Below are 16,437 nucleotides of genomic sequence, written 5' to 3'. Positions count from 1 at the left end.
TCTGCCAGTGACCAGGAGGGAGGAGGACGGGAGAGGGAGGAGGGGTGATCTGGGGTCTGGAGGAAGGGAGACATGAGACGGAAAGGGAGAGAGATTTCTCCGAAGCTCCTCCAAGCCTGAGGCAGGAGTTGGAGGTGGGGAAGGCAGAGGGGGCACTGGGAGCTGAGAGTTTCTGTCTCCCAGGCTTTTCTCCCTGTTTCCTTCTTTCATCTCTGTTCCTTTCACAAATACATTCCCTTTCCACCTCCTCTCTGAAGCCAGAAAGGGAAGGGAGGCAGGAATTTCTACATTGGAAGGGGAGGAAAGGGGTTTTCACTGGGTACAGGCTGGATGGTGGAAGAGTCAGGAGCTGCAGAGGACACCGGGAGCATTCTGTGGCCGGCAACCAGAGTCTAAAGCAAGCCTGGTGACAAGGGCTGACATAGGTACCAGACTGGCACCAGCAGCCTGTGGGCCTCATGAGAGGAGGGCCTGGGCCACGAGGTCTGGCACAGAGCCTGGCACAGAGCGAGCACTCAGGAAATAAATGGTCATGGCAATGACCAAATGGCCGGCTGTGGAGATTGGCTGGGGATGGACTAGACCAGCCAAGGAGGGCTGCCTGGAGTAGGTAGAACTTGATCAGATTCTTGAAAGATCAATGGGTTTCGGAGAAGTGAACATGGGGAAAAGGGGCATACCAGGTGAGGAGGTGGTGAGAGCAGAGGAATGCGGGGGCAGAAGGGAACACAGGTTGTTGGGGATGTGGCCTTGGATAAGATCACGTGAGAGAGAGAGGAACAAGAGAGGCAGCCATTCCACAGGGTGCCCTCTCTGGGGCCATGGGTGGCTTGAAAAGGTCTGAGGTGACTGTTCACCAGAATATTCAAGCCTGCTTTCGCCATAGTGAGCTTTTGGGCTTTCCCCATGGTTTTGAGCCTTGCAGGCCTCCCAAGCCACCTTCAGCCACATCTGCAGGCAGAGAAAGAAGGCCTGACACTGGGCACGCTGGACAGCTTATGGGAACTCCCAGAAAGACTCCCCCATCCCCACTCTCTTGGCCTTGTCACCACACCTAAAGGACAGCACTGAAAAGTCACTCCCTGAGTATATTCTTCTGTCAAATCCGGATTCCCTGGCGAGGAGGTGGGGTGTGGCCCAGTTAGAATTAATCAGTGGGAGAGCTAGACTGAGCCTTCTCAGTTCGCAGGTGGGGAGACTGAGGCCAGAAAGAGGATGTGATTTGTTAAGGTCACCTAGGGAATTAAACGCAGAGCAAGGGTGGTCTAGTGCTGTAAGTCGGTGGCCTGGATATGCCCTAGAAGCCCTCTGACTTGGAGGGGTGTGAAGACCATCTGTCACTGCAAATCAAACAACAGGGGTTGGGACAGGGGACACAGGGTACGTTTATTTTATTAGGAGGGCCTGGCTTGGGGTCCTCCTTACAGACTGAGCCTTTATTTGGAAGGCTTAGAGGAGCCCTCCACCATCCCTGAGGGAGCAGCGCCCAGCACTCCTACCGGCCAGAAAGACAGCCCATGGTCAAGTGTGGCTAGAGGTGCTGGGGGTGAGGGGTGGAAGCTGCCCCTTCTAGGAAGCGTAGGGGCTGGCGCTGAAACAGGGCAGAGAGGTCTGAGGCACCAGGGTACGGGGTAAGGAGAGAACCGTAAGGAGAGGGGGGTGTGGTGGGGGGAAGATGCAGGGTGGGGAGACTCCGCGGAGGGAGCAAAATAGAAAAGCAAAGGGAGGTACGAGAGGCAGACAGCCGGGAACACCGAGAGGCAGAGAAGCTCCGAGAAGAGTGCACGGGAGAGAAAGAGAGGTGGGGACAGGGACCGAGCGGCAGGGAGGGGCGGGAGCCTGGAGGGCGGGCGGCAGGGCGCGTCGGCGGGCCCGGGGGCGCCCCACTGACCCTTCTTGGCGCTTGCTTTCCTCCCCAGGCTGCGCCTTCCTCACCTACTGCGAGCGTGAGTCAGCGCTGAAGGCCCAGAGCGCGCTGCACGAGCAGAAGACTCTGCCCGGGGTAAGTGGCGCCCGCCGTGGCGCAAGAGGCCGACGCGCCGACAGGGGGCGACTTCGGGAGGCCGGGCGGCGGCGCGGCGCGCCGGGAGAGGGCGGCAGGGCGCCCGCCGCCCGCCTGAGCTCGGGAGCCCGCGCGCCCCCCAAATCCCCGGGCTCTCGGCCGTCCGGGCCCAACGGGATCCGGGACGGGGGCCCCACTTGGCCGTGGCCGTGAAGTTCCTGCGCGGGCAGCCTGGGGCGGGGGAGCGGCGTGTCCCGGGTCCCCGGAGCGGGAGCTGCCTCCGCCGGGCCCGCGGGCCGCGTGCGCGATCGAGTCCGCCCATCGAGTCGACGCGGGCCGCTCTAGTGGGGGAGGAGGGGGCCGGTGTGGGAGGGGGCGCCGCAAGTGAGATCACCGCGGTTTATTTAAGGAGCCAGCCCTCGTCTTTGATAAACTATCGCGCCTCGGCCCTGGTTTATAGCTTCTGTGCGGGGGAAAAGAGAATTATTTATGGCCCCCCTAACTGGGTGTGATATCAGCCATGGCTATTATCGAGGCTAGTTCATCACCATAAAATAAGAAGTATTCTTCGGGTCAAGGGTCTGCGCGGTCTCTCCTGTGGGTTCAGAGAGATGGGGCGGTGGTGAGGGGGGAGAGATATACGGCTGCTGAGTATCTAAAGATAAATGGAAAGATGTGTGTTTGTGGGCATAATTTAAAGATTTTCTAAATATAGTGTTGACGCTTATACAATGGACACTGCAGGGAAGCACATGTGTTCTATAAGTATGCACACCCATGCTTACACATGCATGTTTACATTCTTACCAAGCCAACCGTATGTAAACACACGTTTCCATTTCTACCCCACAGCGGGAAAGGTTAACCAGGTAGACGGAGAGAAAATGCAACCCCGGGCGGGGGCAGCCTTCCTTTGCATCGAAGATCTTTCTTTACTCGTTTAGGGGTGGGGAGAGCTGAATTACACAGGGCCTTCCTTCCATTAAGACAGCCTTTGTATTGTATTTTGGTATTTGTGATTGCAAAGCACGGGGCTGAGTCATCTTAATAACATACCCACAGATGCAAATATATGGAAATCGAGCACCGCACAGATTTTGTGTGAAGCCCAGCTCTGGCAGGGTGGCCATTCCCCAGTTGTTTTTTCAGTTGCGCGGCTACATGCACATATATTATAGTAATTACTTTCTGGGTGCCCTCTGTAAGACGGCAGAAATATGCCTCACATCGCCCCATGTTATGTGTGAAGCATAAAGCCATATTGTAGGATAATCAAAGGCTTCTGAGAAAGGTTTGTGCTGATTAATAAAGTGTTTATGGTACTTTGTTTTGGGGGAGACTGTGACAGATATTTTAGAGCCACCCAAATGGAATAGAAAATACCACATTGTTATGGGAGGCCCTTCATCAGCTTGAGAGAGATTGCTAGGGAGTTTCATGGTGGCTAAAAGCCGGAATCAGAAGGGGAAACAGAAAGAGAGAAGGTGAGAGGGGGAGGTTTAGGATTTTGAAAGGGGAGAGGCTGGGAACTGGGAGTATTTCAGTAGCAAGTGTGGATTGTTGAGGATCTAACATTAACTTGTGGTTGTTTATTTTACATATAATAGAATAGCTAAATGATGGAGTGTATTAGTTCTTTAATAATTTATAGAAATACTTTGATGTTGCAGTAATTACATTAAAGGTCACATATCAAAGGTAATTTGGTTGAGCAGCTGTGATGGTTTCTCAGAAGCAATCAATATCACTGTCCGTGGTGCTGATTTCACCAAGGGGCCTGCCAGATTAAAGAAGGCTTATTACCAGGCAGAAAGGCCCAGGGGAAATCAGGAGCACATTGGAGCGACGCGCCAGCCCCCTTTCCACCGATAATTAACACTGTTCCCCATAATCTGTGCTAATCCTTCATACTGGGAGATCCAGTGGCATTTTTCTGAAATCACAAAGACAAGTTGAGTAAGTTTGAGGGAAAGGGCAAAAAGAAACGTGAGTTTATGTTGGGACGGGGAGGGGGGAAGATAGATAGAGGCCAACAGCAGAGCTGAAACATAGCCTAGAGTCCCCTCGAACACCATCCCTTCTTCAAAGGCCTCACAGGGAAACTCATGGCCTCAAAAACCTCATCAAACAATTCTCAGGGCAGGCACGGCCCACCAGAGGGAGGGGCAGGAATAAAAGACCAGATTGCAGCTCGAAGTTCCGAGGGCACATTGTCTCCACACAAACCTGCATGCAGACAAATGAAACACAAAATGACCAAGTAAAATTATTCTTTAAAGTGGAGTTGTTTTGATTCCAGAAAGCAGACCTGGTGTTATTGCTGTTGGTTGGTTCTCTCCTTTGAGATCAGAGAAAGTGTGCCACTAGCAAATGCAGGGACGGGACCAAGCCAAATGCTCTCACCCAACCAAATAATAGGCGATCCTGCCAGCTGTGGCTGTGTTCATGGCTGCCTGTTTCGGTGAGAGACAGAGGGGGACTTCTTCTTGTCTGGGGTGACCACACTAGGTGCCCCAGCAAGCACACTCTATGTCTGACTAAAGAGAATGAAATTGAAAAAAAAGAACCTGGAAAACTGGTAACCTCAGCAATTTAGGCACTTTTCCAGACTTCAAAATCCATTAAAATCAGCCCTCCACTTTCTCGCTGAGGAGAGAACGAGGAGAAAAGATAGTACAGGCAGTCTATGCTGTTTCTAGTGAGTTACGGAGCTCGCATCCTGTTGCCAGCAAGAAAAATAATCCCATTGCTGTCATACACACACACCACCACCATCACCATGAGCAACAATAACAAAATGACAGAGACAGAACTAGAGGCACCCCTAGCACATGTCTTCATTGGAGGCCTGAAAAGGGAAGCTGACATTTCTCTTGGGATCAGTGGAAGCTCAGAAACCAGACCACAGTGGCTGTTCTTACAAATCAGTGATACGTGATTCCCAGTATCCCTGGGAACCAGCCTGAGCAGGGCCCTCTGATGGCTGATGGAGTCATCCCTGGACCAGTGGCACAAATGGATTATTATTTTTGAGTTTGGCATGTTTTAGTAGAATTAGATTATTAAACTATGAAGCTTCATCTGGGTCTTTTTGAGCACTGCCTTCTGCCAGAATCCAGGCAGAGTGACTCCCTTTTTCTAATCTCTCTGCCTCTCTCGCCCTCATACTCTTGATCTCACTCTTTCCTGACTTCCTGTTCTTTTCCTGCCCGTGCTCCTCTATTCACAACATTTGTTTCACTATTCACAGGGGACAGTCAACATGGGGCAGTTTCTCAATCCATCAACAAGTATTTCCTGTGTGCCAGACGTTCTGTAAAATACAGAGATAAGAAAAACACATCCACCTCCCCGCTTGGAGTTGACCACCAAGTTGGGGATGGAAGCCACACACACACACAAATATCTACATAGTCAACAATACAAGACAGCACATGTTACTATAAAACGGGTAGTGTGGACAATTGTTCAATAATCACAATATTTTTAAGTGCTTACTATATGACAGGCATGATGCCAAGCACTTTACCTACATTGCCTCATTTTATCTTCAAAACTACGCTATGAAGAAGATGTCATGATTATCCCTCACAGAGGAGGAGATCAAGGTTTGCCCAAGGTCACAAAATTGATAAGTGGCCGAGCCAGGACCAGCACCGAGTCTGCTACCAAAGCTCAGGATACCTGCCTCTGCCAGTGCCACCGGTTGCTTTAGGAATTTAGAGAGAACCAGGATGACCATGGAGTGCAGGAGTGACTCAAAGTTTTCATTCAGGATATGGGTAGGGTGGGAGTAAAGTGAGTCAGATGGGAGCACTGGTCCGAGAAACGGCCCAGAGTCGAGGCACACACAACAGGCCAGGAGCCAGGTGACTCACACAGGGCAGGAGAGGCCCACTCTGAGAACCACCTGGGGCCTGAGTGTGCACAGGAAGCCTCTTGAAAGAAGTCTGTTCCTTAAAATCTTTGTCACAGCTCCTGAAGCTTTGTCGCAGCTCCTCCAGCCATTGGGACTTTGTGGGGAATCGTCTTCCAGGAAGAGCCCTTCTGTTTCCAAGTTTGGGAATACAGGGTCTCAAGGGAGATGCTCAGATGAGAGAAAACCAGGTGCTATGACAAGCTGTGGCCAGCACTTTTGCTCCTTTGGTAGCAGAAAGGGCTTCTCACCAGGGCTGGCAGGGGAAGAGCTGGGTCCAGCCAGTAGGAGGCAAGGAAGCAGTGGGAATTAGAGCTGGTCAGGGATGGGGGTGGGGGAAGTGGGAGCTGTATCTCCTTGGTAAACATTAAAGTTCCAACTCACTAGTCAAAGATTGGCTTTTGTGTCCTCATTCCAACAATCCTAGAATACAAAGCAAACTAACACACTCCTCCCTGCTGTCTCCCTCTTCCCCTCCCCTCGCGTCAGCCTGGCAGACATGCAGAGTCCCGCCATCGCACCTCCTGACTGAGGTCACCGCGACTCAGGATGGGTCACTTCCATGGAAATTCAATGTGACCTTCTTTGAGTTTACCAGGAAAGATGTTAAAGTGGGAAAATTCTTTTCAGAGAGCTCAAATGGATTTCTAGCACCGCTATCTCAGACTGTCTCTCCTTTCTATCCCTTCTTCTCACTTTTCTCTTTCTTAATCCCATTTCCTCCTCCTTTCTTTTTCTTTTTCTTTCTTCTCTTTGTGCCCCCATTTTCTCCTCTCTTCTCTCCCTCTGCCCATTTTCCTCTATCTCTCTCACCAACACTTTCTTCTTTTATCCTTCAGACTTGTCTCTCCTTTCCCTCTCCTCCCTCCCTCTTTCGACTTTGGCCCACCCCACCTCAACCCTGACATCCACAGGAGGCTCTGGTGGGGCCCCCATCACCATACGGGGGCTTCCCTGGCAAGGCCCATCTCCCTCCCTGACAGTCCTGCCATTGAGGGATCCATCTAATTTTATGTACAACTGTAAAGATGAATGATAAGTAGAAAGGATGAAGGCAAGAACAAGATGAATAAATTATAAAGGGCAAATGATGACAAGACAGGGGTCCCCAGAGACAGTGATATGATAACAGAAACTAAAGACGAATTTATGATGGATGTAGTTAGCATGTATGGAGGCTGTTAATTCTTCGGGGTAGTTTTACAATTTCTAGTGATCGGTGCAATCAAAGCTTTTCATTTTAGAAATGGGATGTATTTCCACTTGTTTGTCCTGTAGGCACAGTGTTGGTTTTTGTCTCTGAACAGTGAGTCTGGGTCCCATCAGCACCTGCATCTTCCCTCCCAGCCCCTGCCACCTTCTGTTTCTCTGCAGAGATCATCTCAGCCAGATCCACACACTCTTCCAGTTCCCCGGTCCTGTTCTTCCTCTTGCTGAGTGTATTAGCATGGGACTGCTGCAACAAAGCACCACAAATTGGGTGGCTTAAACAACGGAAATGTATTGTCTCACAGTTCTGGAGGCTGGCAGTCCCAAATCAAGGTGTTGGCAGAGTTGGTTCTTTCTGAGGGCTGTGAGGGAGAATCAGTTCCAGGCCTCTCTCCTCGCTTCTGGGAGCCTCAGGCATTCCTCAGTTGTAGATGGCGTTCCCTCTGTGTCTTTGCATCATCTTTCCAATGTACATTGTCTGTGTCCAGACTTCTCCTTTTTATGAAGACAGCAGTCATATCGCATTAGGGCCTGCCCTAATGACCTCGTCTTAACTTGATCATCTGCAAAGACCCTATTTCAAAGAAGGTCACTTTCATGGGTCCTGGGGTTAGGACTTCAGCATCTTGTGAGGGGAACACAATTCAACTCATAACACTGAGAAAGGGGCTGCCCTGTGGCTCTTCCACAGTAGGGAGGATAAAGGCCTACAATAGTGTCTGAGTCACGGGGGTCGCCCAGCCTTTCCTCTGTATCTCATCTGGATTCATGCTTTTTTCTTTCTCTTTGGGAGAATAGATGATATATCTTTCTTCTTTCTCATATTCCCCGAAAAGAAGTACTCATCTGTCCTTTTAGGGCAGTGGCTCTCAATTTTGCCCTGCAGGGGACATTTGACATTGTCTGGAGATGCTACTGGCATCTAATGGGTAGAGGCCAGGGCTGCTGCTAAATATCCTACAATGTACAGGACAGTCCCACAACAAAACATGATCTGGCCCCAAGTGTCAACAATGCCAAGGTAAAGAAACCCCGTCCCGGGCCTAGGGTAGGTAGAAGGTGGGACAGTGAGGCCCTGGGGCAGAGCGTTCCTCCCTTACTTGCTGGTTCTCATTCATTCAGGGAACAAGCCCAAAGGTCCTTAGAGTGTTACAAGAGGGATGACTTGTGAAGAGGCAAAAGCTCCAATGGTGTGAGCACCGGGTAGCGGGGGAGTACGGGCAGGAGCAGAGGGCAGAGCCCACCTCTGGGCATTAAGGATCATTTGTCGCCTGCCATTCACATGCACCCACGTCTGCAGGGCAGACTTGACCCAAGGGCTTAGCAGTTTCAGCACCGACTCCAGCTCAACTCTCTCCTGGGTTAGGTGAATGGAGACTTTGCTATAACAGAGCTGGGACCAGAACCCAGGCCTTGAGACCCACTCATGTGGGGCATTTCTCCAGCCCATACCTTCAGAAGAGCCCCCATCCCAACAGCAAACCTGCTTGGCAGGCATGTGCCCTAGCCAGGCTTTCCAGCCAAACAGGACCTTCACCACAGAACACCAGCCTGGGCTCATTATACAGAAGGGAACACCAAGGTTCCAAGAGAGAAGCCCAAAGCACTTTAAATCCAGGTACTGAGGGACAGATGGGTATAGGGGCTACATCTGTGATGCCTTCAAAACTTGCCTCTGCTCTTCCACATTAGCCCTTAGCCCAGCCCCCTGTCCCACTGTGTTCATGCAAAATCTTTTCAATCTCCTCCCCACAGAGACATCTCAAAGTCCTCCTTCTCCCTGGGGCTGTGCCCACAGTCTTCCCTCCTAGACTGCCCACTTTCTCCTTCCCTGCCCCAACCACTGTCCTGAGGGTTCCGCATTTTTCAAGCAAGTGACTCTTGACTCTCATAGGGGCCTCATCTTCTCAGTGGCCCCCACGACATAGTCCAGGCCTGCCATGGGCTGTGCCCAGAAAAGCTCCCTAACAAGTTTATCTGAAAGAACCAGAGAACCTCTGTGCCTGCAGTCATCATACATGACTTGAAGGAAATAAACAAACAAGAGGGCACATGAGATAATAAACAGGGAACCTGGGCCAGGTCCAGCCTGCCACCAACAAGCCACGTGGCCTGGGCAGAGCAATGAGCCCGGACCCTCCCTGGACACACCATCTAGACTGTGAAGGAGGCGGTGGGCCAGATCGCCTCTCAAGACCCTTCCAGCTCTGACATTCTTTATATTTCTAAGAATAATGAGCTCAGCATTACTCACATTACTTAAGACAACAGGGAGAGGAAAGGAGAGGGGGAGAGCGAGGATGACAGTGTCTCCTGCTCTCCACTACCCGACGCCATTGGTGACAAGTATAATAAAGCGTGGGTCAGATATGTCTCTCCCTGACGCAGAGCAGCCAGACTGCCTGCTCCCCAGGGCTGGGGCTGGATTCCTGATGGTACCCCCACCCCTGCCCTCTGCTCAGGTCTCATTCTAAGGACACCAGACAGGCATTTTGCAATTTTCGCACTGCCCCAATGTGGCTTGGATCACGGCTGCCATCACCCAAGTCAGCGGCAGCAGCGTTTACAGATAGCCTGCCCCCTGCGAAGTTTGGTTGTGGGAGGGAGGGTGTCTGGCATCGGACAAAAATAAGTAAGACACGGCCTGTTGCAGAAGGAGTTTATAATCTGGTTTGGGAGGCAAGTGTGAAGACAGCTCATGATCCAGAAAATATCTTTAGGGGCCCCAAAAATGGTAGTGATGGGATGTGCCCAGGAGTTCAGATGAGAGAGATGGCAGGATAAGCCAACATGCCCTGCAGTAGCCCACACCACCACAGTGGCCTTCTGCTTCCAGGCCCTCACCCCTCTGATGCATTCTTCAGAGGCTGGCCAAGGGTGTCATTGTAAAATAAAGGTCCCACCACCTGCAAACCACCCAGGCTTCTGTCACCCACAAGATTCAGCCAGGGCAGACACCATCCTGGCCACAAACCCTCCAGATGCACGTAGCCTTCCTGCAAGCTCCTCTTTTTCCACGTCATTCCCTCTGCCTGGAGAGTTTCCATTCATCCTTGGAGGCCCAAAGTCAACATCACTTCCTCTAAACAAATTCTCTGCCCCTCTCGGGGAGCTTTCCAATCCGTCCCCATCCAAGCACCCAGCACTGCCCTTGGGGCCCAGGCTGCTCCATTAACTCCAGAGTTCCCATCTTGGATTCCCAGCCTGTACCTGCTTTCCTCTTTCTGCGCCTGTGCCTGGAACTGGCCCAGAGCAAGGATGGGCGGGAGGGAGGCAGCTCCCCATCTGCTGAGCGACCTTGCTGGCCTTGGCATTTCCAGAGGCACCAACAGATCATTCTGGCATCTCCTATTCCAGCCATATCACCTCTATGCCCCTCCAGAAAGTCTTCAGCCTAGCTCACCCTGCGGGGGTGCATTTGGAAAGAGGAGAAAGCTTCGCTCTCTGGTCATGGATGTAGAAAGGAAGTGCTGTGTGGAAGGTGCTTCGGCCCAGGCATTCGCCGCCGGTGCAGGTGTGAATGTGGACGTGTGTGGAGCGAGGTGTGTGTCCACCGGAGCAAGAATGTGAGGCTGCCACAAGGGCTGTGCCTGCATGAATCCGTGTGAGGCTGCAAAGGGTTTGTTGACCTTTCGCCAGAAAACGAGGCTGAGAAACAGAATGTCTGTGTGAGCTCCTGCTCCGGGATGGATGTGTTTTAGGATTGGAGGGTTTCTGCTGGGCGCATGTGTGTGGGCGAGCAGAAGGACACGTCTTTGTTGTTGACCTGCAGGGATCCGGAACTGTGGGCTGCCACGTGCCATCAAAAATGGGCAAGCCTGGGTGATAATAGAAAAAAATGGCATTGTTCTTTATTCTTTAATTCCTCATGAAAACAGCTGTTGTAAAGAGGAAGGGGCTGGAGTGCAGGGGAGATAAGGTCTCTCTAGGGCGCCGAAGTTTACTGTGGTTCAAGCACCCTTTTTTTAATCAAAGGCATTTGTGGTATGTTCCCATGAGCCCACCAGGGGGCGCCATGTGGGTGGCATCCCCTTCTGGTGGCTGAAGGAGCACAGTGTGTTTAATGGTGAGCCTGGTGTGCCCAACCCTGTGCCCAGCACAGAAGAGGCAAAATGATGCCGAACACTCCGCTCCACCCTTCAGAACACTGTCAGCCTGTGCAGAGGACACCAACCAACTTGGGGCATCCACCCAACCTTTCCAGGTCTGAGTTCCCTAATTTCTATCATGAAAATCACATGTGTGAGCCCTTTATATGCTGTGGATTGCTAGAAATCATCCAAGTTGTATTATTAATGACAAAACAATGATGTGAGTGGGGATGACCTTCGGAGTCCTTTGCCACAATAAAGTCCTGTGACTCCTAATTCACAGATGAAATAATTAAGAGGATAATAAAAATATAGAATGGCTCAAGTATGCAGTTTGGACTATATGTCCCATTATATTTCAGAAAAGAGCTGGGATGCCCCGAAAGGACTCCATGGAGTGGGGAGGACAGAAGTTGGTTGTGTATGTAAAGGGAGAGGAACTCGAGAAATGAGTAAGAGGAGGAAGCCTTGGGGAGCCAGGTCAGTGTGAATTTTCCTCCTGGAATTGGGAATGAGAACAGGGAAAATGTGTGTGGAGATGGAGGAGGCTTTTCTCACACTGCTGTGCTTCAGAGCCTCTAGCCCCTTACAGCCTGTAGGCTCCAATCAACTCCATGCAGATCAGTTGCTCTGAAATCCTGCAGGTGCTGGGCATGGCTTCAGGCCCCAGCAAGTCTCCAGCTTCCCCGCTCCCTAGAAAGGACCTGCCTCCTCCCAGCCTACCCACCAGAATCCTCCCAGGGCATCAGGACCTAGCCCCAAGCTCCCTTCCTCTGTGATGCTCCTCTAGGTTGCTCTAACCAACACTGATCTCGCCCTTGCCTGAGCCTTTGCAGGTCAACAGCACCGGAAGTCTAAGCCCTGGCTAAAATGTGGACATCAGATCAGCATCACTGGGGTCTGTTAGAAATGCAGAGTCTTGAGCTTACTCTAGATCATCTGAGCCACGTCACTAAGACAGCAGCCACCACCCTTTAACAAGATCCCTAGGAGATTCGTGGGCACAAGAAGTTCAACCACCACTGGCCTAATGTTAGGCTTTAAAGGATATTGTCTTAGTTGGAGCGCCCCCAGAAGCAGACTCTAGACAAGCATTTGAGTGCAAATAGCTTCTTTGTGGGGTTGACCCCAGGAACTTGGGTCAATAGTGGAGACAAGGAAGAGAGGAAATCAATAAGGGGTGTCTTATCAGGCAGACCAGCTTCCACTGCGGGTGTTGCTGAACCCCACTGGGACTCTAGAGCCAATGTCAATCATACTCCTTGGAGTCATCCCACCCAAGGGGCCAGAGAACTGGGGTATTCATGCACCAATTTCCACCAGGCTGTGGCCGAGGTTGTGCCCAGGGGTCTTCCGCTCTCTAGCTTTTCTGGCTTGCTGCATGGGTGGGCAAAGCGGGCTCCACAGTCAAAGGAAGCCCTCGAGCTGGAAGTGCTGGTGCCGGCAGTTGGAAGTCAACCCACTGTCACTGAGGTGGGGAAGAGAAGGGGTCATGGGCAGGACACCACCTACATCTACTGCAGATTGAGCCTTGTGGCATCATCCCAAATAAGAGAGCAGATCAAAGAATCTTGTCTCTCTAACCCCGATGACAGCTACCAATCACTGTGTACTCGCTACAGCCAGACACTTCACAAATATTATCTCATTTATTTAAGACAGCATTACCCAGGTCTTAACCAGGCCTTATTAGTGCTATTGTATGGAAGAGGAAACTGAGGCAAAGGGGCTTGCTCAGACCAGAAAACCATGGAGAGATCTGGCGCCAGAGCCCATGCTCCTTCCTCCTCATCCTAGGGCACTAACCCTGTGGAAAGCCAGAGCTGCATGAGGGCAGGAACCGTCCCCGTCACCCCAAGGCCACACACCAGGTTCTTCTGGCAGGAGACTCTGGCATGATTGCTAGACACCCAGGGGGCCCTGTGGGGCAGGGCAGTGGCCCTCGAGGTGTCACCACACACCTGGCCTACCTCTGCATTGGAGAAGTCCTGTTCTGAATGGAAGGCAGAGTCTGATTCCATCCCCAGCTCTGCCTGGAGCCTTACCATGTGCCCTTGGGAAGCCATTTAACCTCTCTGAATTGTAATTTCTAAGTGGCCACCCTTCCACTTAGAAATTCATTTGGCTGCAGTGGCCTCAACAAATAACACTTTGGGTTTTTTGCACATCACAGAGTCTGGGGCCTCGTGTTGCTTCAGCAACATAACCATGCAACAGCAACAACGTAACAGAGTCCTTCTCACTGCTGTCGGAGGGCATTGCATCTGTCACCAAGCAGAGCAGGTCCAGCTGCCTCTGTCCCTTCTATCGGGAATGCAAAAGGTTTCCAAGAGGTCCCCTCTCCAGGAGACATCTAAGTATGTCTCATTGGCCAGAGCTATGTCACAGGGCCACCCTAGCTGCAAGGAAGTCTGGGAAAGAGGATATCTTGCCAAAGACTATGCACGTGTCTTCCATGAACAAATCTGTGCTTCTTCAGTGAAGGAGAAGGGCCGGATAATATTGGTGGGACCTGGAAGAGTCTACCCTCACACAGCCTGGTGGAGATGGTCAGGGGTTACAGAAGAGCAAGCTGGCTGGAGCAGCAGCCACCCCCCACACACGTGCCGCATTTGCCTTCAGCTTAGATCACACCCTGATGCTTCCATGAGGATGCTGAGTCAAGAAAGCAGTCTTAGGGTGTGGACAAGAGGAGCTTCTTCATGCAGCACTGCTAACTCTGCATGTTTATTCCAGCTACTGACATGGTTTCCAATTCTGTGAGATTCATAAGGGGGAAGGGAATAAAATTTCAGCTACCCTTAGGTAGCATATTTGCGTCCTCTGTGTCTTTCTCGAGTTTGTGCCCTTCTGTGCCTTTGTGTGTGGCTTAAATATTGAAGAATCAAAGGCTGCCACGCCAGCAGACAGCTGTGCCACATCACAGGCATTCCACAGGCAATTCCTTACTCCCACTTTTTTGACAGTTGCACCAGTGGTCTCACACCCTCTGAAAGTGGGTCGGCCGGCTTTCAGGGCCAGCAGCAATGGCACCAACTTTATTTTCAGAGACTGAAGCAGGACCTCTTTTGTAAAGGGGTGTGGGGTGAGGTAGGGGTGCTCTGTGCAAAGCCTGCTCGGATTGACCTTCCTGGTAAACTTCAGCATGGCTGAGAGCCAGGAAGGAGGGGACCAGGGACAGCACGGGCTGGCCTGTGCTGCCCTCTACTCCTGAGGCCCTCCCTCATAGCCTCTGCCAGTGGCCTGGGCTGTCCCACAAGGTAGTGAGCCTCTGGTCACAGACATGTTCAAGCAGTCTGAGTCGCAGGGTTCAGGGGTTGATGCAGGTAATTCCAACATTGGACCAAATCAGTTCTTGGGGGCGAGTTAAGATCCCATGATTTTATCTTAAGTTTTACTAGCTTAACCATCATAAATGCCCGCATAGAACCAGTCCCAGTCCTCAGCCCCAGCCAGTTTGGCTAGGTCCCAAATTCCCTAGCCTCTAGCCTGGAGTAATCCTCATTTCTGCTTCAGGCCTCCCAATTTCTCCCTTCTCTGAAGACCTTCAGGCCTTAGAGGCGAAACCCTCCATGCCGCTGGGCAGGCTCATGCCTTAAATTTAACAACCTAGCCTCCAATCCCAGCTCCACCACTCTGAGCTGTGTGACCTTGGGCTAATCACTTAACTTCTCTGTGCCTCAGTTTTCTCATCTCAGCCCTGGGGTGCCAGTAGTTCTTTTATCCAGGAGCAGTTTATGGATAGCATGAAGCATGCAAAGCTCCAAACACCCTGCTGCTCTTGCACACAGGAAATGTGCACAATGACAGTTTCTCTACAGCTGCCACTCTTGCTTCAGTGATTCCGTCTCCAAGAAAGGAGTGAATCTTCCTACCTGGCCCCTTCTGATCCATCCCCGGCCCCTGGCTGCCCAGGTCTGGAGGGCAGCCAATGCAGGATGCGTAGCAGCAAACCTCCCAGCTTTATAGCCTAGTGCAGGGCTGGCCTCAGGGAGGGGCCAACAAACCCTACCATGCTGAATGGAAACCACTGTGAGAGTGGCAGGCAGGTCCATAAGGATGCTGGAGCTGGCCCTGCCAAGGCCTGGCTGTGCTGGAAGAGGAGGGCTCAAGATCACCACCTTCATGCCCCCACAAGAGGTGTTTGTTAAGTTTGTCTTCATGGTTTGCACAATCCCCCACATGAGGCCTACATCATACCTCCTTCTCCACTCCCTGTTCACCATTCTTCACTCCAAAACATGGCAGCACCCCTGGAATCTGGGTGAGCACAACCCAGAAGATTGAAAACCCTAACCAGGGAGAGCAGGAGCAGAGTCATGCCCTGGACACCCTCATGGATTAAGATGGTCCAGGAGGCCCTTCAAGGCCGAGAGACAGAGGGTCTGAAATGAATATGCATTCAGCCTCTCCCAGCAGCCCTGACAGCTGGCATCCAGCAGCTGGAACGGCTCAGAGCCTGGGAGAAGGTTTGTAATTCAATTCAGTAAGTGTTTCCTGAGCACCCACCAGGAGCATAGCCCCGCGCTAGGTGCTGCTTGGCAGGTGGAAGTGAGTAGAGGGCAAGAACCCTGCTGCCCCTGGGGCTTCCCTCCTGCGGAGGAGAGAAGATGTACATGCCAAGCAATTAGAGGACAATGGATCGAGACTCCAGACTGCAATTTAGAGCTGGGAGTGGTTTGGGAGCGCTTCCAGGCAGGACTGCTCACTGAGTGTCACACTGCCTGGGCAAGATCGGCAGGATCTAGGTGGATGGAGGGGGCTCCAGATGTCACTCCAGTGAGGTGACAGCAGGGGCAAAGGCAAGGAGGAGGGAGAGGACAGGGGGCGCTGGCTGGAGTTCAGGAAGGGCTTGGGGACGGGACTTAGCATGAGTTGGGAAGGCCTTACACATCCCACTGAGGAGCTTGTTCCCTTTCCTTTGGGTTCTTGGGAGCTCATGAAGCTTCCTGAGTAGGAGAGTGTCCACCTCCACATGGTATGTAGCATGGTCTGGATGGTGAAGGCCTGTGCCAGTCCTGATGAGAGGACTGAGGTGAGGAAGTGACATCAGGAACAGAAGCTGAGGCCAGTGGAGAGCCTGCCTCAGTCCCCCTTCCCGGGAGCAGCCTCAATGGGCACAGGCTGGCAGGAGCTACTCACTTGGTTTCGGGCAAGTCCTGCTGGTGGAGGGCTGAAGGGAAACTTGGCTCCCTCTCTGCCCTGAAGCTGGTGAGGGC

General features: G+C 52.0%; 1 protein-coding gene across 50 annotated transcripts in view; it reads left to right on the top strand.

The window, feature by feature from the left end:
- CELF4 (CUGBP Elav-like family member 4) overlaps positions 1-16,437 on the top strand; it is a 323,148-nt gene that overhangs the window by 78,288 nt on the left and 228,423 nt on the right. For 44 of the 50 annotated variants that reach the window (XR_010152065.1, XR_010152067.1, XR_010152066.1 and 41 more), the window contains exon 2: positions 1,920-2,002. Coding sequence is in view for 38 of the 50 variants with exons in the window: in XM_024350815.3 (XP_024206583.1) it covers positions 1,920-2,002 (83 nt within the window). In the remaining 12 variants the exon portion in view is untranslated. Of the gene's footprint in view, positions 1-1,718; positions 1,802-1,919; positions 2,003-16,437 lie in introns of those variants that run through there. The other 6 variants (XM_063796068.1, XM_063796066.1, XM_063796067.1 and 3 more) reach the window with 1 other exon arrangement.

Source organism: Pan troglodytes, chromosome 17 (assembly GCF_028858775.2).
Source record: "Pan troglodytes isolate AG18354 chromosome 17, NHGRI_mPanTro3-v2.0_pri, whole genome shotgun sequence".
NCBI lineage: Eukaryota > Metazoa > Chordata > Mammalia > Primates > Hominidae > Pan > Pan troglodytes.
The sequence above is the reverse complement of the archived record's forward strand: the minus strand, read 5'-3'. Positions and strand labels throughout refer to the sequence as shown.